General features: G+C 34.8%; 2 protein-coding genes across 3 annotated transcripts; one reads left to right on the top strand and one right to left on the bottom strand.

Annotated features, from left to right (window-relative positions):
• Positions 1-10,872: 10,872 nt before the first annotated feature.
• LOC134533171 (eukaryotic translation initiation factor 3 subunit G) lies at positions 10,873-19,509 on the bottom strand. The gene is made up of 2 exons (XM_063370535.1): positions 19,360-19,509; positions 10,873-12,032 (listed from the first exon to the last, which is right to left on the bottom strand). Exon 2 carries the CDS (start codon positions 12,024-12,026, stop codon positions 11,160-11,162), a length of 867 nt encoding a protein of 288 aa, XP_063226605.1. The 5' UTR covers positions 12,027-12,032; positions 19,360-19,509; the 3' UTR covers positions 10,873-11,159.
• Positions 19,510-20,327: 818 nt separating this feature from the next.
• LOC134533169 (golgin subfamily A member 6-like protein 4) lies at positions 20,328-23,916 on the top strand. Of its 2 annotated transcripts, none has more exons than XM_063370534.1 (3): positions 20,328-20,540; positions 20,616-21,025; positions 23,520-23,916. In XM_063370534.1, exons 2-3 carry the CDS (start codon positions 20,645-20,647, stop codon positions 23,853-23,855), a joined length of 717 nt encoding a protein of 238 aa, XP_063226604.1. In that variant the 5' UTR covers positions 20,328-20,540; positions 20,616-20,644; the 3' UTR covers positions 23,856-23,916. The 2 variants fall into 2 exon arrangements, with proteins under 2 accessions (XP_063226604.1, XP_063226603.1); XM_063370533.1 differs by having other exon boundaries at positions 20,341-20,540; positions 20,637-21,025.
• The last annotated feature ends 1,295 nt before the right edge of the window (positions 23,917-25,211 follow it).

The following is a 25,211-nucleotide window of genomic DNA, read 5'->3' as shown; positions in this document are numbered from 1 at the left end:
GTGAACATTTGTAGTTACTTTCCCTGTTATTTTTAATTCATGTTTTTTCCCCCCCCAAATTTGTGTATGTGAATGTGAAAACGCAATTTTAAACCACTACTTAACAGTTGACATTTTCAGGTATAGATACTTTTCATGTTACCCTATTTTATTTGATCAGTTATCGTTTGCTCTTATGAACATGCTCACGCTGTGATTACTAATTCTTCAGACTCCTGACGTCATGAATCATTTCACGAACGAATCAGACCGGGCGCGTGGCCGGTTCTCTCATCTCGTTCTCTCGTTCTCTCCGCGTTTTCGTTCTTCCGAATCTTTCAAGGTACCGGCTCTCAAAGAGCCGGTTGGTTCTCTCGTTCTCTCCGCATTTTCGTTCTACCGAATCTTTCAAGGTACCGGCTCTCAAAGAGCCGGTTCTTTACATCGCGAACGAATCGCAAGATTTCGTTCTCTCAAAGATTCGTTCTTTTTGAACGAATCGTTAACGAACGACCCATCACTACTAGGGGCTGCACTCTGTGAGCATTGGTCAGATATAACATAGGTATTTCAGTTACCGGTGGAATTTGCGTCCATAGCAATTGTATTATCATGCACAGAGTGCTTTTCACCATCTGTGGTGTCAATTAAAATAGTTGTACATGCATGTGTATATTGTAGTGTGGTATTGATTGTAAGGTGAAACCCTGTTAAGAATTTCCCTGTTAAGTAATTTACCTGCTTAATGAGTTTACAATTATTACATAATTTATCCCTTAAGAAGGTTTCCCTGTTAATAACTTAATATTTGCCAGTTCCAACATAAACTTCTTAATATAGTTGTTGCCTTTGTAGTTTTACATTTCCTGACTTGTTACAAGATATTATGTTTAACTTTTATTGATATATTTTTTTTGTATTGATCAATTAAAATAATTGTATCTAGTAGTGTAGGCTATTAAATTTTTTTGGGGTGTACAATCACACTTACTATCTTGTGTGTAGTTTTTTTTTTTTAAATTGTATAAATTAATCACTTTTCTTGAAAATATGCATTAATTCATTTTATGAAATGTACATAAAATACTTTTTGCTCTTGAACACATGAACATATTCAGTTTGTTTTTCATGAATTCTGAAAAGCGTCAAGTGTTACAATACATATGTATTTATTAATTTGTATAGTGTGTTGCTGTTGTGTCTTTTGGCATGTTTTCTCTCATTTTGCATGACTTGATGAATGCAGAATATGTAAATAATTATTTTGGTTAACATTGCTTTTTGTAAAGCATGTAAATATCTGTGTGTGTGTGGTGTATGTGTGTACGACATAAACACACACACAGTATAGCTCGTTCCGACTAAGTAAAATTTGTTAGAAGTTAAGCAGCTTATATATATATATATATATTGACGTCGTACCGACAATGGCCGTTAAGCCCGTGCTCCGCACCGCCAGTACCGTATCCCGTTTTCGGAGCGCGTCCCTTGCCCAGCCGGAATGAGTCAGGCGAGCGCCTCGGGCGTGACCCCAATAGACGTAATGAAACTTAAAGGTACGGAACCCCGGAGGCTCGAACCCATAATTCAATTAAGCGAAAAGCTATTAGTACGAAATTGCTAATTACTCGACATGTAATATGTGCGTCGTAGCCACTCTGGGCGAGTACACCACGCACGGAGCAGACAACAAACCTCATTAACAGTCACTGCGGCCACTGGCCTTAATTAAAATGCCCGTGACTATGATAAAGTCAGACAGTAGCGGATCCAGAGGGGGGGCTAAGGGGCTCAAGCCCCCTCCAAAAGCATCTGGATCCACTATTGTTTTAGTGTTTGCCTTGATAAAGCCTAGCCTCAGCTGGGTCAAGCCCCTCCCAAACCAAAATCCTGGATCCACCACTGAAGTCAGACTAGGAGAAATCCCTCTAAAACAATTTGCAGTGGGACAATATGTTAGTAAATTTACAGTCGCCAACTTGATCTCACAATTTGAATAGGTAATTAAATACATTAAAACCATTGTTAAGCCTTAAGCACCCAATTACCAGGTGCTACATTTTAATTGGGCACCTGGAACATGTTTTAACTGGTAATAGAGTAAATTCAATTAATATAAGTTTTTTGACGCCGACTCACAAAGAAGAGAAAGTTTCTCTTCCTTGCGAGGCGGCCATGTTCGGTAGTCTCTAACCACTACGCGCCGGGAACAGACGTGTGTCCGTGGGCAGCATTCAAGTTTCTTTCATTGATTATTTTTATTCTGTACTAAATGTTTAAATTTAAAACCTCTTATTAATTCATCGCTGCCCACGTCGACTCGGCGCGTATTTTACGGAACCGGGCCTATCCCGACTGTCTTCATCGTGATACCGCGCTGCGTATCGTATCACTCACGTAAGTGTTTCGCCGAACTTAGGAGCCCGCTCATCGACCCCCCCCCCCCCCCCCCCCTGCACCCGTTAACTTTCGGCGCTGGCCGTCTCCAGCGAGCATCGACCCACGCCCCGCGAGACTGCCGCGGTAACCATTAGTGTCGCGTAGTGTTATGTTTTTTTTTGTGTTAATTGTGTAACGGCTAGACGTCGCCAAGTGTTGGTGAGAGTGTTTTGTAGCGGGACTAAATTAAAGGTAATTCTCACCAACTCGTGTACACTAATTTCCGTAGTCTCCTGTCATTCAGACGGCCGAGCGGCCTTCACAGTCAAGGGAGAGCCATTCAGGTTACATTCAAGCCGTGTACCTGGCGGGGCACGCGGGGGCAGAGTACCCACGACCCAACACCAACGGCCTAGCAGCCCGCTAGCCTGGCGCCCCTCCGGACAACAAGAACATCGCGACGCCCGTAGCGCCCGTCAGGTACCCCCCGGACCTTTCACAGAGGTCGGGTGACGGCAATATATATATCAGCATATCACAATTTTTTGACACAATAACTGTCCCAATTTTTCACCAATCACTTTTAAACTGATACATAAATTCTTAAAGTGGAAAATCTTGGTCGAGTTCGTTAATGGGCAATATCTAACATAAGAGTAGAAATGGGGAAGGTTTCTCGAAAAACAGAAAAATCGCTAGAACTCCCATAATATAAAAAATATCACTTCAGTTTGAACATAATAAAATTTGTAGAAGTAATGCAATCAATTTTTGTCTTAGCTATTTTTTCATACGACCAACCATAACTGCAGGGGGTTGAAAAAACAAAGTTTGGAGGACAAAAAATTATAGCTCTCATTGTAGGCACAACTTCGGATTTATGCGAATTTTGTATTTATCTTATAATTTTTATCTAAAACTTTTGTCTAAAAATATTTTCATGCAACTGTTTCTGAAATGGGTTAAAGAAAGAGGGTTCAATTATAAAAAAAATTCATAACTACCTTAGTAGGAACACTATCAAATCTGTTTCAATTTTTTGTGAAACTTATAATCTCTATCTAAAACTTTTGTCTAAATAATTTTTGATGAGACGAGCCAGTATTGCAAGGGGTTGATGAAACAAGGGTTGGAGGATGAAAAAAATCATGGTAACCTTCGTGGACAACATCGAATCCGTTCAAATTTTGTGTTAAACTTAAGATTTTTATCTAAAACTTTTGTCCAAAACAATTTTTGATAAGACGAGCTAGTACTGCAAGGGGTTAAAAAAATAAGGGTTGTAGTACGAAAAAAATCATATCCCTTCGTAGATTCAACATTGAATCCGTACAAATTTATTTATAATTTTTATCTTAAAACTTTTGTATTGAACAATTGTTGATTTTAAAAATAAGGGTGGGGAAAATTAAAAAAAAAATTCAAACTCTCTTCTTGCGCACACCATCAAATCCGTTCAAATTGTGTGTAAATATGATAACATTTGTCTAAACATTCTTTATAATACAAATCATTGCCTCAGGGAGATGAAGATACTTTGTTTTGAAATAAGAAAATAATTAAAACTTTTTTCCCATGTACTCTATGGAATTATTGTTTATTTTTTGTTTGCATTTGTTAAATATTTTTGCAATTTTTTTCCTGGGTAAATATTATTTTACAATTTATTACTTCAAGGGGTGGAAATAACAATAGTATGATAAAAAAAAAGGATAACTTATTACTTTTTGAACAGATATTTTAAAACTTTACAAACTTTTTCTAAAACATTTGGCTGAAACAATTTTTGTTAAAAATATCAGTAAAAAGAGGGGTTGAAATTTAAAAAAAAATTATATCAATCAATTTTTTTTACTATCTTAATATTACATTAAACCTTTGCCCAAAGGACATTTTATACGACTATGTACTTTTAGTGCCAACGATGAAAAGTAGCTTGAAGGTTAAAAACAAAAACAAAACTACTTAGTAGGTACTATATTATATTAGTTTAGACATTCAATGTTGAATGCATGGTTGAGGAAAAACAATAAAAATATTTTTTGCTGTCTGGACTCTGGAATACAAGAAAATGTTTAATATTTCATTTTTGAATATTTGTGAACATATAATAGGGTGTTAGGTACATTAAAGTTTTTAAATGTTCCAGTAGTTTATAAAAGTCTCCCAAACATTTCCACTTTGAAATCTTCCCACGCCTGTAGGCTTTGCCAAAAGGGATGTTTAAACATTCAATTCAAAACATCCAAGGTCACTGCAGATACACTATACCATCTGTGAAAACATAGGAAGCATATTAAGGTAAAAAAATTGCTCCTGTAAACAAATGTAGTGATTGTGTGCATTGCACAATTGTAGGTTGTGTGAAAAGTAAATTTTTTCCAACCAGACTTTCATAAAAAGATTCATTGTAACGATTATGTTAGTGCTATGAGGTCCCGTATTTAACATAATATACATATTGATGGTGTGTTTTTTGAATAGTGTAATGAATGTGTGCTCATAATCTGGGAATTGATTTCCTCCTATACACATAATAACACCACTTACTGTTTTCAAGCAATTATTGCATTCATGATGTGTATGTAAGTGTATATCCAAAGTGACATGTATTTTGAATAAAATCTGTTTGCAATTTTTTAATGTCATTCAATATCAGAAAATAAACAGTGAGCGTAATTTATGTTCTTTATTCACTTTACAGTGTTTCCTTTCCCTCCTACCAGTGTAACTAATTATTGCTTCCAGCAGAGTTCAAAAAATAAAATAAATAAAAATAAATGTTTCTTGGTGTTTTGCAAGGGAATAAAGGTACCTATCAATACTTTATTGAAATATGTTCAGGTTAAGAAATTCATTTAAAATTAACAGCAAAAGCAGGAAGGTCTGCAGATATGTACTTTCTACAGAATACTAATTTCTTCCAGTTAAATGTGATATTTTCAAACAGGCATTTAATTTTGCTACCCTACTAGAGCAAGCCACTATGTTGGTTGCCATCCAAATTTTTAATATGGGTGCATTCAGAAACAGCATTAATGATATATTGAAAATGTTTAAAATTTCCTTAAATTATTATGTATAGTAACTTAGTTGGGGGAACACAAGGGACCTGGGAAACATTTTCATGTTGATGGATGATTTTGGAGGGGGCTGTAGGTATACTATAAATTCCCTGAAATTGGTCACAACTGTGTACAATCAACACATAACATTATTAAAGCTTAAAATGTAATCAGACATTGGTTAATTTATTAAAATTAAATATCCTAGAATTTGTGCTAAAAGCCAAAGTCATATATATTTTGAATTTTCTTTGGTTGATTTGTTATTAACATACGTCCCAAATGACTTTCATCCCCCCTCATGTACACCAAAACTAGTTTGGGTCTTAAAACTACCTGACAAGGTAAAATCTAAGATGTAGAATAAATTTCTGATTATCATAAAAAACAACAATTTTACATAGATTTTACTATAACTTTATAATATGTTAATGTAAAAAATTCAGGTTCATATTATGTAATTACATCTTTTTAATTACATACTTCAAGGCAATTTCAGTTGTCTGAAATCAAAGGGGTCTTTTTTTTTTCTATTGTGTATAGCTTACATATACATAACGGTTATACATGTAATAGTCATGTTTGGTACATAGGTATCTACAATGTTTTTATATTACAGACATTATTTAACACAGTATATGTACACATAATATTGGTCTCATGTTCATTATAAGTAAAACATCTACCGGAAATCTTAATGCTGTAGATGTGTGTAACCTCAATAGTATGTAATGCTAGTTTGTGACATAGGTGGTTTTAGCATAAATAGCTACTTAGGTCATTCTTCCACCAATGTTTATACGGTTAGTACTGTGCACAGCCACAACAGCGCTGCAAATAGCGTTCTAGCTAATATTCAGAGTGTGGCCTTTCTATCCCTCCCTCTCTTTTTTAGGGCCATAGGTGCTAGCAAGTAGAGGTCTGGTGTACAACACAGTGAATAGTTCGTTGTGTTAGAGATGTCTACATAATTTATTTGGCCGAATGGCTCATTGTTGCCAGTTTAGTGAGTACAGAATTAACCAGCAATGGCATAGCAGTCATCACATTCGCAGATATAGCCAATATGCGCATGGTGCAAGGATGGCGAGAGATATTGCAGCACAAGCAGTGCACATTTACCAAGGGCACTTTCAATATAAGTGTACCAAATAGAAAGATCTCCCTACATATTAAACAGCTACTGTCTGAAACCAGGAGTATCACACCATGAAGGGTGTACGCCAGACTGCTGGCTGCTAGTATATGTGGCTAACTCTATTGCTGCTCCCAGTTAGTCATATGCTTCACGCGGGGCGTTTGAACATCACTGTGCTGCAATCGCTCGTAACGACTACTACACACCAAAATTAAAATTTGCACGCTGCTGTCCGTGCCTGTAATTTTGTAGGGTTGTGTTTCTGGACATTCATACCTTAACAAAAATTGCTTGTTTTAAAATTCCCTACCACCCATTATATTTATGCTCAGCAATTTAAAAATCTTGTAAGTAGAGAAAGTAGAGGGCCAAATGGATGGTTAAACCACATAAGAAATAGCTGCTTATCAGATCCAGTGACTATGTACCAGACTTTTAAAACATTTTAATTAACAGTTATATTACCAAGAGCACAAAGAACTATATACCATCATGCTACATAATTCCTACACATTTTCCTAGCTTAAAACTGTGTTATAATGTAGGGTGGAGGAACTAACTTTCCAGTCTGAGTTACAGATCTGTTTCCCTCCTCCAGCCTCAAAACGAGTTAGGGGTGACGTGTGGGCTGGGATGAGTTAGTGGCAACATGAAAAAGGAGGGGGAATCGGGAGAAACACTGGATGACCTACCAGCTGCACAAGGAACATGTGTTACTCTGCATTATTGCAGTACCAATTTATGAAATTGATATTTAAGTTTATGTTGTTAAACAACAATATTAAGATCTCGCTCCAGAATTATAATTCTCTTTTAGAGATACACTTTATGTGAAATGTTTGTGCTGCAATATGTTTTCTTTTTTCCCCACACTTAAAATTATGATGGAAAATAATTTTCAGTCAATAAATCTGGAGCTATCTCAAACCATTTTGCTGTGCCCGGCCATGGGCTGCAAGAAGAAGCCAACCCTGATACAGAACCCAGCTGCAGCATTTACGTCTGAGGAAGCGTTCTTGCCACAGGACATCGTTGTTTCCTGCATGGTAGCTCTTATTGGCGTGCAACCAGTCAGTGCTTACAATGAAGATACTTCTCTGCCATATTTAGAGTTAGCTAATAAATATGGGCATCGCAAGGCTGCTTTCCCTGGCCTCCGAGGGTTCTGCTGCTTGGCCAAATATCTGAACCTGAACTACTGGTATGTTCTGGACATATGGACTCGGTATGCCAAGTCAGTGGGCATAGAAAATTTCCCCGATTTTGAATGTCACTTCCTAAACGATGTACTCATGCAGTTTCAAGATTATGTCAACAATACTTACAAATTTTGTAAGGAGTGGATAGCCGCTTTCGTCATGCGGCACAAAAGTCATACAGAAAAGGCTGTCCGGAACTGGAACGACTCATTGATGTGTTCAAGAATGCAAGTATCACAAGGTAATCATTGCTTCGAGTACATATTCGTGCTTGAAAGACGATTTCATTAGTTTAACTGTTTATGTTGTATGCCTGTTCTTGTTATTGTTTATTAATTTGAAAGGATTTCTCAAACTTAAATGGCTTATCACCATATAGTTTTGAAGTATTTCCATGATATAAGCTATTTGTGTACTGTCTTCATACATAAACTGCACTAATGTGAACACAATAAATCTATCGTTTCAATTTGCAACCATGACGTCTTATTTCGTGAGGAAGTGAGTACTATGGTGATAGCAACAATCATTTAATAAAACAGAAAATATTTCTAACTTGATAAAAAACAAGCAATTTCACTTTTTGAATGAAACTGCATCTCTACATGAGTGTGAAATGGCTGGATGATTTTTAATTGACAAATCACAAATAAATTATACTGAAGGATGAGAAAAGACAGCAACGAATAATAAGTCACGATGGTGTAGAGTTGGAAACATTCTCTTCTCACTTAGCCAACCTAGGTACAGTTTCATGGATATTACATAGATTATTTAGCTAGTGGGAAATTGTCATGGTACGATGAGCTGACATTTTTTTTTTATCTGGGTGGTTCTATTTTCTTTACTTGCTGAATCTTTGCTGCTCCTCCTTGTTGCTTCTTGGGCTCTAAGTTGTGAGGCTTATTGTTCACGGGAAGCCGGCTCCAGTTTGCAACACCTTTCCTTCACCATCGACCCTGTTTGCGGCCGTAAGGTTTATTTTACTTGCCGTCACTTTACTCCCTAGGAGTTGTAATAGTTAACATATGAACCTAGGTCAAGAAGAGTTGATAACTCTCATTGTCCTACTATAGAGAAGATTGGTTTCTCGAGGTGTTATACCGTAATGGACTTTTTGGAAGGCCTGCCGCGACCTACATAAGTCTCAACTGATGCAAACTCAAACATCAACAGTCAGTGAGAGAATGTTAGTTCTTTAGAGTTCAGTTTTGGGTGTGTTGTGTAATGCATAAGTAGTAAAGTTAAGATTGTAAAGAAATTTAATATGTATTTATGTCTGAAGTACAGAGTTAAATTAATGTTTTGGATTAAAATTTGGAGTATTTTGTGGTGTATTTGACTATATAAAAAAAAAGGTGTACCTAGTAGAACAAATAAAATTAGTATTTTCTTTTGATTTACACTTTAAGCCTAAAAAACCAGCCCTAAAACTCTGACAACACTATACGTACTGAAATGAAGGCCACTCATATTTGTATGGTTGTTATATTTTCAAAACAAAAGCTTAATGTATATAAGACATGCTCAAATTTATAACAAAAGAATACTGAATCTTTGTATTCCCAAGCTCCACCTGTGCCAACCACATAACACAATGTAATTTGTTTAATTTAGTTCTTTTTATTGTGTCCCCTAATTACCGTGTTTTATCGCATAATCATGGCACATTTTATATTAAAATCAAGTTGAAAAAGTAGGGGTGCGTTGTTTATGCAGAATTTATTTTTTTTCGTTAGGTAAAGTTATTCATAAAAACAATTAACCCATTCATGGAAAGTATGTTTATTTAAAAAGTGGAGTATACAAGAGCACGACAAACAATTTAAATTAATAAGTCATGCAAGAAAAACCTTTCAACTTCAAATATAAAAACAAAATCTGTGACCCAAATTCAAGCCTGAACGAATGCATAACTATCGTCATAGTACACACTTACCACAAGGGTACGGGCCATCAAATATAGTTAACTCGGTACTCGACAGAGAGCGCGCATTGCATGCAATCAGTGAGATATCAATCTTCGACTACGTGTGCGCGCTCTATATGGGAAGAAACAACCAGACATGAATGATGCCAACTAACACTGGCTACATTTTTGTAAGTGGTACACTGCGGTGACGCAAACGAACAGATAAAGGTTATAACGTTTAAAAACATCTTTAAAATAAAATTTACACATCAGACAACTTTGTATTTCCGTTAAATAAATAAGTAAGTGGTAATGTACGTATTAATATTAGATTTCTACTTTAAAATACATAGTTTTATTCGGAAAAAATACCTTCACAAAGCGCTCTGAATCTCATAGCAGGACCAAAAACATAATGGGACGATTACGCGAGAGATTTTTTTATCCTAATTTTGACGCCCTAAAATATAGGTTCGACGATTATGCGATAAAAGAGGGTAATTTTACTGCATGAAAGCTGGCATGTGTTATACATACTACTATATAACACAAGTTCAGATTATTGAGATATGTGTTGAAATTAAGTAACCAGAAAAAGTATAAATATTTTATATATTGTGTCTTCAAGTGTATTTTATTTACTTAAATGTACTTTTTTATGAAGACTATAATTTTGTATTTAGATTTTTATACAAAAATATTTGGCACAGAAAAATAAAACTCAAATTATGAACCGCATACATGTTATATGTACCCATAAATCCTTTCCCCTCCTGCCCCTCCTCATCAAAACAATTTTACAGTAATTCATAATTAAAACTAAATTTCTAGACAAACCTTTACAAAGCAAAAAAAAAAACATGACCAACATGGCTTAGTTGATAAACATGCATTGTACCTTCATACCTTTCTGTCTCTCCCTCCCAACATAACATTTTAAATACATACATGTTCATAATTTTGATTATATTTATATTAAAAAATAATTCAGCCGCAAACACATTTAAGTGAATGTGGATTATATAATAAATAGTGCTTTAATTTTCCCTAACTTACAAAAGAAAAAAAAAGTTGTCTAAATTCATTTTATACCACACACCAAATAATTAATTAAAAATATCAATTTTTACATTAAAATTTGTCTAATCCAAATGTATTCTAAGTAATGATTCTACAACTAAATAAACTTTTGACTACCTATTCTGTACATAAAGTAACATTTATTCATAGCTAATACAATGCAAAGGCTTTGTTTTTATAAACTTACAATGTAATAATATTTGAAAACATAAAAACCAAAACAAGCAAGTAACATTCTTAAAATGCACTGCCTACCAAAATATTTGCATGGAGGTTTATCTAAACAGATTCATCATACAGACAATTATTAAAATGAAAATGGTAGTCTGTGTCCATAGAATACAACAGTTGAGTTTCTTATAGCAATATTACTCTCATACATATTATGTGACAAGATTTCTTAACATTTAATTACTGGTCGCTGGAGGCTTCGACCAATCAACATTTAGAATTAAGTGATCATAGCCATGCCCATTCAAAGCTGCAATAGCCTTGGCTGCATCTGATCTCATTTTAAAGTGAATGTAAGCAAATCCCTTGCAAATGCCAGTTTGCTTATCTCTCGCAAGGTAGAGCTTCGAAATGGGTCCAAAAGGCTTCACCAGGTCTTCCAAGTCGGTTTCGGTAGTACTCTCAGATAGGTTGGACACCCTGATGGCTGTTGCATCATCGCGGAGCCTCGGGTTGGTCAAACCCTCTCGCTTGCTGGGGTCTCCACGCAGGTTGGGCGGAACGTACTTGGTCTGCTTGCTCTTGTCGTCGCCCAAGGAGCTGACGCTGCTCAAGGTCGCTCCGCTCGGCTTCTTGTCGTCCAGCATCTTGCCGGCAGGCAGTTCCGTGTCCCGGAAGGGGCACTTGGTCGTCCAGTGGTCGCCGTTGCATTTCCTGCACTTGACCAGCTTGTCGCCGACAGACTTCAACTTGTCCATCACATCTTCCTCCTGCTTGTTTTCTTCCTCCTTGCTCGAGATGAACTGCATGAACACGTCTTCCGCCACTATGGTCGTGGCCGGGTTGGGGCCCCGCTTGTCGTTCTTGGATTGTCCAAACTTCGGCCACGTTTTCCTCAGCGCGATCGTCTTTGACACGATCACGCGCTCGATCTTGAACGTGCGAACAACTTTGACCTTCTTGCCATCCTCATTGAGCTTGTACTCTGTGATAACCTTGTAGCCATTGTTAATTACTTCAGTGGACGGAGGCAACGCTCCTCCGGAACCCTCTTCTTCTACTTCATCTGCCCAGCTCGTACCCACATCTTCAGCAGCTGGCATCTTCACCTACAACAAAAAAACAAATAGCACTTTTAAACTTTTTTGTTTGCATACCTAACAAATCAACAGAACCAGTTCTACCACAGAAATGCAGAGTTGCTGCCACTCCGGTTGACAGTATTCAATAAAATAATTATATGGTACATACTTTTAGACTTGCAATGCTGTTCACTCAACATTCTAAGCAAATAAAGCAGTTTTAGTGGAAAACTTGATCAACAAGTGATTTAGAAATGCTACATTGGATTTAATGAAGTTTTCGCTGTTTTGACAACCAGTACTTAAAATGCCAATTTATTTTTTAGTTTGAAAAAGATTATTGTAGTACTGATTTATTAATAACCAACCTAGAAGAGCTATTTATCTATTTCCGTAATGTTTTGTTGTCAATTTCAAATGACACACACCATTAAAATTACAGGGGTGATAAAGAATAAAAAAATAAACACAAATATTCACAGATATAATATCCAATTGGGATTCAGAACTTTTAAAGCATTGGTCTTCAACCCACGGCATGACAAGTGATCTTTGGCAAACTGCAGACTATTTATCAGTTAATATAATTTATGTTTACGACCTCCAACACTTTTCAATTTTATCTCAGTGTAGAAGGTAAAAATGAAGTGGTAGTGGTAAATATTGATACATGTTAGGCCTATAATGATTTTCAAAGCAGCAGTTTCTATACTTATTACACAATATTTGTCCAGAATGCCAGTAATTCTAGAAAGTAATGTTTATTTTTTGAAAATGTTATTTTTGAGTACTACTAAATCTTCTGTACTGTCTTGGAAAATGGCGGTTTTTAATTCCTATCATCATCTGAAATACTCAATAGTGGGAAGAGCTGTGAAGTCAAGGAAAATTGAGCAGTAAGAAGCATTAAAACTGAGTAAATTTACAATAGCAAATTATTATAATCATTGTAAGAAGTAAATTACAGTGATTTCAATAATTTCCATCAATAGTATCTTGTTTTTAACTTGCTAAACCACATACTTTTCCCAGACTTTCAAAGTTTTTAACAACTAATTCATACTTTTCCATTATTTTACAGTATTTTACATGTTGCTGACCCTTACCCAAATTTTAAATTAATTTACGATCACTTAAACGTGAGAAACTCCACTCTCCAAGGGGAAAAAAAATTAAATTTTTACAACAATTTTAATACTCTAACAATGTTTTTTACGCTTAATTAATACTACTAACCCAACTTAATCAAACTAAAATTCAATTTTTGTTCAAATCAGCTAGCCAATGTACCCAAATGTAAAATACCATGAAATGCACAATACATAGGAGATTAATCTTTCACTGCTTGTACACATACAATAACATTCATTGAAAAATTTCCACACTGTGAAATTGATAAAATATATGGCAATTAATATGAAATATTGCACAAATAAAAGTTGGTGTATTACAAAAGTTTTCACTTTCAGTCAGCACAACAATACAACAATAATGCAAAAGACAAAATGGTATTGGAAGCACGTAAACCATTCAACATTTATTTGCAGCAAGATAACCCTAAGATTCACCACAGTGACACTCCCCAACAGCTCTAAAGATATGTATAAATCACAGTATACAAATGCAACTTATTAAAAATAATTTTTTTTTTAAAAATAAAAAACCCACCTTCTGCAAGAATTTATAAATTTTTATGATTGTACAGTATTTTTAAATGTTAATGACCTAACTAAACCTTTCACATGAGAAAACTAAATACTGAAAAATACATAATTAGGAAAGTAAGTATGTAAATGTTAAAGTCATCGCTTATTGGGGCCAAGTGGGCCAAAAGAACTAAATAAAATTTATCAGCATCCAAGCTTAATACTGTTATTTCTTTTCTTTTCTGAAAAGTGAGTAAAATATTCAAAGTTAACAAAAAAAGCTATAGTGGCAGCGCATGGAAATTAACACAGATGTTACAAGTTATTACTGTAGCTGATCTAACCTACCCAACCTTTTACTTAGTAACTACCTATTCAATTTATTTCTGGGAAGCAGCAACTCTAAATCTTAAATGTGAAAAATCTGATAATTTCCTACTTTTATGTGAAAAAATTTCCAAAAATTATATTTTTTTTACATACCTACTCATCCCGAAAAACTCTGTTCACTATTTTCAATGTCACTAACCTAAATTAACCACATGTTCACACCAATATAAAGTATTTTTAATAAAGCTAAAGAAGCATTATTTTGAATGTAAAAGATAAAAGAGATTGGTGCATAAATAAAAAATAAATATCTGCTCCTCAAAATTATTTCTCCTATCAATTCATAAAACTGCATTATAATATTTAAAGTAGTTTACCTGGATTTTAACATTTTAATGAGTTGTTAGGTTAACTGCATGAATTACACATTCGTTTATTAATGTGGCTGGACTAACCCAATTGACCATTAACTTTGCAAAACTCAGGCAAGTGTGCAAAAACCTAACCTCAGAAAATAATATTAAAGAAACCAAACTATCAACCAAAACTACTACATACATACATAATTTATTTAATCACCTTCACAACAACTTACAACCGGTCAAACAATACACACTAAGGCAAACAAACAGTTTAAAATTTAGCTGACGTTGACCACTCCATGTAATAATTAGTTTTTTTTTTACAATATGAAAATACCATAGGTATAAAATACATTAAACCATGGATAGCATGGGGCGGCCACATCCACATGGCAATGGCGAGTGAACTGCAACTACATCACAGCACGCTGTCTCCCAACAAGTCCTAACTCCATGATGGATACCGTATGTCAATTTTGCTGAACTAGTGTTACCAACCTTTCATTATATTCATGTTCACAAACACATTCAAAAAAACATCTTCACAAATGCCTAATATAACCCCCCTACTGAAATTTCAAATGCCTGCAACACAATTAATTGGCCTAGTACAGGGGTCAGCAACCTTTTGAGTCGGAAGAGCCAAAAATTACAATTTACAAAATTTCAAAGTTTTTAAAGAGCCACAAAAATTTTTCTTGCCAACAACAAATAGTACTTGCATAATTAAATAAAGTTTTTTGATAAAAAAAACTAATCTATTTATTCATAAGAAAAATTTATTCATATATAAGTAGTGTTTTTTCACAACAAATTAGATGATATGGTCTTATTTGATAATCACTTATTATATTAGTAAAAAATTAAAACAATTAAACACTTACTTACAGCACTAACTTGTACTTCAATAACAATTAATTGCGCAAACACATTCAATGGGAGTGTTGGCTTTGCATGGTTTTAGAAAGTTTGAATAAATTTGGCTCATAACTTGTTGTTTTAAGTTTCAAACACGACTTTAAACTTTCATTTGTTAGTTGGCTTATTACTTTACTTTTAATTATATTCATGCAAGAGAACGCTTGCTCGCACGAATATGTCGATGCGAAGATAGCACTCCAAATGCCAACTTTTTCACCTCACTGTTGCAATCAGGAAGACTATTCCATGCGTCGAATTTAAGTGCCTCAACTCGCGGCATTTATTTTAAAGCTGTCCACTTTTGTTGCGTTACATACATACATTTCGGGACCTCCAACTCTTCCAACTTGCTTTTCAACTCTGTAAATTTTCCACTCCACAAAGCTTTACTTTTTAAATTGATCAATTGCATTTCTAGAGATCCAGTATCAACTCCTAATGGCTCAATGTGGACTTCGTTACCATTTGTGTTGAGAGGATTTACTATGAATGCTAGAGTGGTATTTCTGGTACGGAACTAAAGAGCCGCAGCTTCACATGCAAAGAGCCGCATGTGGCTCGCGAGCCGCAGGTTGCCGACCCCTGGCCTAGTAGAATTATTTTATACTCCATGTTTAAATTGGTGGAATCACATCCTTCCAGGAATATGATACTAAAATATAATTGTACCTAAGGTGATAAAATTATACAATCATTGCTTTACCCTTTTACAGAATGACTATTAAATGTAAGGAACGAAATAAACACAATTTCAGTATTTTATTTTATTAATTTGGGATGAGTGAGTGCCCTTCAATTGAGAAATACATTACATGCTACTGAAAAGTAGTACATACCTTCGAAAGGTAATGCTACACCACCTTAACAGATTCACCAGACCCATTTTAGCACTACTTTTCAGATGTTTAGACCTATATTCTTTTAGATAAATGTTGAATGCTATGACTTTCCTACAAAATGTTTTTAAAAATCTATTTCTTAACATGTTTTTAAAACATTCTGTAAAAGCACAGTGTATTTAAACAAGGGGTTCCCTCATAATAACTAATTAAAGTAGTTAGTGTAGCCACATGTGAACAATAATATTTTTCTGTTAATGGTTGTTTTAAAATTATTGTAAATATTACTTGTAATGTAAATATAGTGATGTAAATTTATGTTGCTTTAATAATGCAGCCCAGAAAATTGCCCTGATTCTGTTGTCACTACAGTTTTCATATCATCATTAACAAATATGCAATATGGGACAATTACCTACAGAGATCTCTAGAGAACCAGAGGATCAAGTAAAGTGGCCACAACAGATTCTGGGCAATCTTTCGTGGAAAACAGCCTGGGCTACGTTATTCAGCAATACAGAAATTTATACCACTATATTTTCATTGCAGGTAACATTTACAATAATTTTATCCCAATGGTAAATGTTCCTAATTGAATATCTGATTTATATCAAAGTTTTATAATTCATATTTTTTAAATAAAAAATATTTTGGCTTTAGTACAGTTTTACATCACAAACATATTTAACTGCATACTGTATTTTAATATTTTACAATTGAAATACAATTAGATATGTTACAAAGAACAATTGCAAGGGAAAAATGTTCATCAAAGTTTAATACAAACTTTCAAAATTAAAAATATTTTGGTAATTATATTTGCATCACTAACAAAACCAATTCCTGGCTTTATTTTAATATTTTATTTAAAATACATATCAGGATATGCATTATGGTACAGTTAACAAAAGCATTTTAGAATATTTGCTATGAGTTTTACAGAAAGGTGGCTCTCCAGAATTACCTTTGCAGAAAAGTAGTAGTATTCCACATTTACTTTAACATGCATATGCTGCTCCTCTAGAATTACTAAAACACCAGCTTGCTGCAACATCTCCAACATTTATTACTTGCAAAGAAAAATTGTGTGCGACTCCACCCTAAATCAAACCACGATACCCATAGTGGAGGAACATGATATAACCACCCACCCACTGTGATCCCTGGTTGCCTTATTAGAATCCATGTATTATGTTTTACACAATATATACCTACCTACTATTTATTAGGAAAAGATAATAATAGCTTAACCCATTGTTTCAGAAAAAAAAAAACAAGCATCCTTCCCCCACCAAGCATGCTCATGCCTAAACAACCAAAAAGCTACAATCCACCACCTATACATAAAATACAACTTTGAATTTCTAGGACAAAAATGAGGGTAAATATGTAGAGTCGCGGTATATGCGAATAAAATGCTAAAAATCCGAAAATACTTTTATTCTATGCTCTTTCACTTCCTCTTTTCAAATCAACCGGCGGAGATAAGAAATTCCAAATACTTTAAAAGATATCAAATTTTTTAATTTTCATCACAATACCTGTGTATTCATGCGGCGATCATAATTGTTTCTGGTTTACGAGTATCTATTATGTTTCTCATTGGACAATTTTGTCACGTGACAGTTCCGTGATTGGCCAGTATTCAAATGAACCAATACGTGATTATTTATTTATTTATTAATGTTCCGTCAGAGGTATCGCGACGTAGGTGAACGATTACATCATTTCCTTCTAATGGCAAAGGAAATGTACCAGCCTCCAACTTAGGTGGGATTTTAACATTTCTAATTTTAAAGTCTTATTTTTTATTTGGATATTGTTGGCCAAGTAATAAGTAACAAAAAAATTTTACGTGAGTTGTTAATGTTCATAATTTGTCCGGGTTTGTTAGGTCAGGTCAGTTACATTATAAATACTTTAAAAATAAAGAACCATTGAAATTAAATCATATTATGTTTAATGTATGCTTAGTTTGAAAGTATTCATAATGTAACTGACCTGACCTAATCGACCATTTTAGTTCCTACTGTTCATCCTTTGTCCCGGTTTGTTTGGTCAGGTCAGTTACATTATAAATATTTTAAAACTAAACAGCCATTAAAATTAATTCACATAATTTTTTATGTCCGCTTAGTTTGAAAGTATTAATAATGTAACTGACCTGACCTAATCGACCATTTTATTTATTACGCATTCACGAACACGGCAAAATAACAAAAATGTCGGCGGTCGAATGGTTGTATAGGTGTTGTATTGCAAAATTAAAAAATTCGATATCTCCTAAAGTGTTTGAATTTCTTATCTTCACCGGTTTTAATGAAAAGAGGAAGTGAAAGAGCATATAATAAAAGTAATTTCAGATTTTTAGAATTTTTTTTTCGCAAATACCGCTACTCTACATGTTCAAAATTAAAAAATTTGATATCTCCTAAAGTATTTGTAATTTCTTATCTCCGCCGGTTGATTTGAAAAGAGGAAGTGAAAGAGCATAGAATGAAAGTATTTTCAGATTTTTAGCATTTTTTTTTCGCATATACCGCTACTCTACATATTTACCAAAATGAGTCTTCCCGCCACAAATTAGACCTGTAGCACATCTATGTGTATAGTACACTAAGTTAATTTCACAAACACCAGTAAATTATGTTACTAATTAATCAAGCATTAGACCCATTCTACAGTGACAAGGAAGCTGAGATGGATCAGGTCAAAGGATCTCACCGAACAGGGTTTCTACAATAGCACGCAGACAGAGACAGAACCGCGAATTAACTCAGCAACGATGAGCTCTTCCGTTTACGTTGCTACGTACGACTAATGTAAAATGCCACGACGTAATAATTCTACCCGCTGCAGTGGTAACAATGATTGTTATTAATGTTCTAATTGTATAAGTACAAGAATATCTATTTATATTATCACTATGTAGTTTATTTTTATTATTTGTTTAAATTCTGTCCATGCTACGAATTCGAAGCATATATATGCATGTGTGTGTGTGTCTATATATATACATAAATTAAATATTTCGTAACCTTGAAATGCAATCTCATTGTTTGCAATTTAAGTTTCCATACATTGTGGAAGCAGCAGACGCGATAGATCCGTCACCGTTTCCATGCCATTGTATAACGAACCATATGTCAATATCTAAAATTGTTGATCGACACTACTTCTGAAACAATAACTTCAATGAACAAGATTCAGAAAAATCATATACTGAATTTCTAACATTGAATGCTATTGTACTTACCAAAATTTAAACTTGTATTATAATCTAAACAAATATTAATCGTATAACACCCTACCACACGATTCCTTAACATAAGTTCTATGGTATCTTTTAACTCATAGAGAAAATAAAGTACATAGGAAACGGAGATTAGTATAAAAGCGCGACTCTCACGCCGGAAAGTAGAACTATCTTTACCTGTTAATGTGGTGTCATCTAGCGGATGGCGTCAGAACCTCTTCCAGCAGAGACGCAACGGTGGCGGCTTGGCGGGTAGTTCAAATATTATTCTATTAAATAAAATTTAAAAGTGGAATTACTTGCCGCCCCCCCCTAAATTACTTATATATAAATAATCTTAGATAAATTTAAATATGGCTCCAACTATAATTACATATATCTGTATTTCAGCATTTACAAATATATGAGTACATACTGCCCGTTACCAAAGATGCACAGAAACAATAATGCTATTTCAATGGTTTCAATAATTACAATGTTATTTTACTTTCTACAGAACTCATGGCGCATAAAGCGTTAGAAGTAATTCCACCCAAACAACGTTGATCTAAGTATCACCTACTAATAATAATATCATCAAGTCTATATTGTAAGGTTAATATATGTTGTAGCAAAAATGAGCAAATATACTTCGGGGTCATAAACGGAGTGAGCATGCACTACACTTTTTTTTTGTAATATTATATGGTCAATAACACAATGCAAACTACTAGAGACTCAATCCTGCCACCATTACACATTCTAATGATGTTATTAATCACAATAACTTCTTCCAATTTACACCCATTCCTTACTTGGGACTAAAACTCAGAAGCTGGTGGGCATCCGAATACGCTAAAGAGGTCGGCTATACAATATCATGTTTGTTTGCTTGTTCTATTCAATTACAAAATATATTTGACAAGATGTCTAAAAATATCTTATTTAAGACAATTTGCTTTCAGTCACACAAAGTTATTCATCATTAAATCTTTGACAATTCTGTTGTGTAAAAATTTTATTTTTATTTTTCTCTCAGAGTAATAAATCACTATATTCTATTAACGGAATTTTATACACAATTGTTAACAATTGTTTGTATTTATCAATTAATTATTATGTTGATAGAGACATTTCAGCTTATATTGTACATGTGGAATCAGCTGAGTTGAATGTTGTGCATATTGGTATATTTACTAGTGGTTAGTTTGTGACTGTAATGTTAGCGAAACTCATGTTAGTGCTGTGTACATCGTGTGTAACAATTATAATATTAGTGATTTTGATTTTTGCATGAGACACTACAATGGAAGAGGTGCTGGAGAGGCAAAAGCATGCACTGTGCAGGCGACAAGACTGCCTGCGCAAGCGCCAGAACATTCAGGACCAACTGGAGCAGCGTCTAGTGGAGACAGCGAGAGAGCTGCAGGCGCAGGAGGTGGAGTGGTCTGGCCACGATTGGGTGCATGCTGACAGCCACTATGACATAAGCAATATGTCCCCTTGCACGGCCCTGCGCCTCCATGTGGCCACAGAGTGGCAAAACCGCCTGCTGGATATGCACTTCAGCCTGGAGCGGCGTGAGGCGGCGATAGAATCCCATAGATCACGAGCCGATAAAGCTGAGCACATATTAGACGAGTGGGAGAAGCTGGTGGACGAGGAGCGACGTGCACTAAGAGGAGAGGTACTTCAGCCCATCCTGTTAACTTACTTTACAATCTAAGCTTGTTAATTAATAAACATATTGGGTAATTTATCTATAAGACAGAACTTAGTATTCTTCTAGTACGTTAGCATATTGTTAATGAAAAAGATTTAAATATTCTGTATCAAGTTCATCCAAGTTTATTGGATTTGTCACTTTATTAAGGCCTCTGCAAGCCCCACTCGTAGCTCAAGAGTAAATAAAAACAGTCTACTCACTTTCGGAGTGTGGACGAAATATTTTTTAGACATGATCAATATAATTACAATTATCATATATAATTATGTAGGAATACGAACCCTATTTTTAAAGCTAATGAGCAATTAATGTGTTTAACATTACTCCCTTTAAAATTATTATATTTTATCAACATAAGGAAACCCTTAAATGCACAGTAAATATTGAACTGTAGAAATACAAGTAAATACACGAATTTAGTTGTTCTAGTATTTTTTTTATATTGTACTAAGATAAAAAAAAAAGGTGATTGATTTGTGTAGTGAGAGAGTAATGATTTAATAGTTCTAATTTAATAGTTTTATTATTTAAGTGTGAAATGCGTTTCTCATAACCTACCTCATAGAATAACATTACATACCTTGTGAATAGAAGCTGGGACATCTCTCGGAAGGAAGTTCTGTAGCTCCCTCCACATAGTTAAAAACTGTGTCGATAATGGCAGACAGGGTTGCATTTACAGATAATTGTTCCTCAACAAAAATGGCTTATTTTGGCATTCTCCCTGCAAATCATTAAATTTATGTCCTGAAAAAAATTAAAAAATTTGCTTGTATTACCATTTCCAGCAACTCATTAAATTTATGCCACGAAAATTTTCCATACAGACTGTATTTTAAATATGGGTGCACTTTATAAAGTAATATCATTGGATATAAATATTTGTAGACGACACCAGGGGATAATAATAATTTTATTCAAAGTTAAAACACTACTAGTGATGTCAGACATGATTGGCATTGTTTTTGACTTGCAATTGGGTGGTGCAACAAGCATTATTCATGAAATTTTTTACTAAAGGAGATTTATTTTGATTATATATTTCTATAACATGAATTGAGGTTTAAGATGTTTTATGTCATTTATAATGTTATGAGTATAATGTGGGAGAACTGGGTTCGTAAGGCATAGCCCAATTAAGTTTTATTACAGTTTTATTAATTACTAATATTTACATTACTAATAAATAATTGTTCTTAAAAATGTCTGATTACCAATCACTTTCACTTTAAAATGTTTATTCTCAGGTCACTCAATGTCTGTCAAGTTCCACAGTTTGCACTCCTCACTGGAGCTAGGCTTGCTAGTAATTCACCTCTTACCTCGCGCCTGTCCTCACACACACGGCCTCGCGCCACTCAGTCGCACTCTCATGGTCCTGTCTCTCCACGTCGCGCTACTCTCTTGAGGGGGACTCTCGCCCTCTTCGCCGATGTCGCGCTTCCATTCACTCGCGGAACTCTCCGAACTCTCGGAACTCCTGTAGAGGGCGGCATCGACTCTTATATACCCGTAACATCCTGCTCGAAGGGACGAAAGCATCTATGATGCTTCGCGTCCTCCCGGGCCGACCCAATCCCCAAAACACCCTAAACAGCGACTCTTATTCATAACATTCATCGCGGCAGTCTCTGTAAGCCTGGAATTCCCAGGGTGCTAAAGGTGATAATAGCCCGAGGCGTGTTTGGTGGAGAAAGGGTGGGGGAGGAGAACGAGGACCCTTGTAATCCAACTAGACATGTGTGGCATGCGTTACATCAATGGAAGACGTTAATGTGATGTCAATGGCCGTGTGGGTCCACCAGCCAGATCCGAACCTGGCGTGCATCGTGATCCTGACTCATTTTATAACTACATATACATACACACACGCACATACTAGTTCGGCACATTTTCAATACCCTCCTATCCTGTGCTATCCTATCATATACCCTCGCATCATTTTTATCTCTCCAGAAATAACACATCCAATGTCAATATTAATATAATCCCCACACTCTTTCAATATTATGCCTTTATAGTTCTTGCATTATATTTACCATCAAAAACATTTGCCAACACCAAATTCTTTAAAATCGGTCTAATCAGTACACATCTTACTTCTTCGTTAATGTTACTACAAACTTCTTTTTATGCCAAAATAATCAAATTATTATATTTGTGATGCTGTTTTCTATCTGTTTGTCCAGTTTTCATTTTAAACCCACATTTTAAAAAATGTAGTTTTCTTTTAAAACCAACTTATTTCTATTAACTCACATCTATAAACATGTACAGAAAACAAATACATGTTCTGTTGTTCACTTGTGATAAAAAAAAATTAACAACTAGGCCAAAAATAAAACTTTAACTGTACTTCATAAAAACTGGTAGAATTACTAAATGCCCTTTAACACAGTATTTATAAGTGTCATAAAGCATGTGCATGCGAACATTGATCTCTCGGTGTGTGTAGGTCTGCGAAGATGCCTTGTTCAATCTTGACCACTGCCTGGAGTCTAGGGAGCGGTTGATGTGGCAGCGAGACCAGGTATTAAAGGAGCTGGAAGCGAGTGTGAGAAGACGGCAGGCTATTGCAGAGGCCAGGCAGAATCGTCTGGAGCAGGAAGACCAGGAGGAGCCAGAGGAGGATGTCTGGTTGCTGAAGTTGGAGAAGGGGTTGTTCGAGCAGGAGAAAGTCGCAATGGAGCGTCAGAAATCGTACATTCTCCTGAGTGCAAGCCGTGCTATACGCGATACCACCTCTGAGATCAGGCAACAAGCTTCCCCTGGCAGCGACCCTCCACATTAACTTTCGCTGCTGTCGAATGAAATGTTCCCTAATAAATACAATAAATCCTCAGATATCATCACATATGTAGCAAATTCTTGAAAATAAATTTGTTTTAACCATTCTTTAAAAAAATAAAAAAAGTTTCAAGGCAGATATTGAAGAAAAATTTGTAGTTGGATCTCTTTTTACTTCCATATGAAATATTGAATCAACCACAGTAGAATCAAATTAATAATTATTGTGAGCTTTTTTTAAAGCCAGTATTCCAAAACTAAAAAATCAGGGTTTAGGTGTTGAATATGCAATACCTGTACCCTAACCATATTCCAAGTGCACGATAGGACACGGCTAGTCCCTTATTTTTAGGGCACTGATTTTTGTGTCTTATCTGTTGCCGATTTGATGCATAACTGTATATATATTTTTTCCTTTTTAATGAACTTTAACGGAACTTTTACGATTACAATTTCCCCCCCTAATATCTTAAAAAAACAGCAAACATAAATACGGCCAAAAATTAATCGTTTATTCTTAAATTAAATATTTTATTTTACATTATAATTCCATAGTTTTAAAAAATAAGCTAAAATTACGATGGATTCCACGAAGTACAACTGTTTATAGCCTCGCACAAGTCCTCGTTTATTAAAACGCCTGCCGATCTGTTACCTTACAGAGGTTCAGTTAGGACATGTTTTGGAATATGACCCGAGAGTTAGGGTACGGCAGTTGCCCAACAAGGCAGTACATATTTGCTACCTTACTGAAACATCTTGGAATACCGCCCTAAGTCATATATAATCAATTTCGTTAAATATCGGGGATGTATAAATATATGTTGTTGTGCCAAATTAAACTTCAGGGTAGCGAAACTATTCTGGAATACATTTTAATGGTCATAAAAAGAAGTAAACGCAACATAAAAAGAACTTGATAAAATTAGAATAATATCATTTAATTCGTACAATGGTGCTGCTATAGCCAGGATTAACGCTATAACAAGTATATCGATGGTTGCCAAATGTCCGCTAGAATGTGTTGGAACCAGTTTCTAGGTCTCATGAAGGACACTGTTTATTAAAACAGTTGTTTTTCTGTTCCTTTACTGAGATTATGTTTAGATACGTTCTGGAATAAAGCCTAAGAGTTATATTATGGTTGTATCACAGCAAAGAAGGTTTATTCACTACTGTACCCCAATGTCTTGGAACACTACCCTAAGTCATTCATGTGAAACAACCTTTTATTTTCTCATGGCAGTTGCATAATAATATGTTAACAAACATAATTTCTTACAAAGTTAAAACATTATTTATTTTCATGCCCAAAATTTTTGTTCAAATATTAAAATTTTTAATAATAAAAAAACTTGAA

This window comes from Bacillus rossius, chromosome 6 (genome assembly GCF_032445375.1).
Source record: "Bacillus rossius redtenbacheri isolate Brsri chromosome 6, Brsri_v3, whole genome shotgun sequence".
Classification (NCBI taxonomy): domain Eukaryota; kingdom Metazoa; phylum Arthropoda; class Insecta; order Phasmatodea; family Bacillidae; genus Bacillus; species Bacillus rossius.
This window is presented reverse-complemented; position numbering and strand designations above follow the sequence as displayed.

Bases quoted from the DNA above. Each gene is read 5' to 3' on its own strand.
- LOC134533169 (XM_063370534.1), top strand. From the start codon at position 20,645: ATGGAAGAGGTGCTGGAGAGGCAAAAGCATGCACTGTGCAGGCGACAA. The intron at 21,026-23,519 runs GTACTTCAGCCC...CGGTGTGTGTAG, and splicing joins GACGTGCACTAAGAGGAGAG to GTCTGCGAAGATGCCTTGTT.
- LOC134533171 (XM_063370535.1), bottom strand. From the start codon at position 12,026: ATGCCAGCTGCTGAAGATGTGGGTACGAGCTGGGCAGATGAAGTAGAA.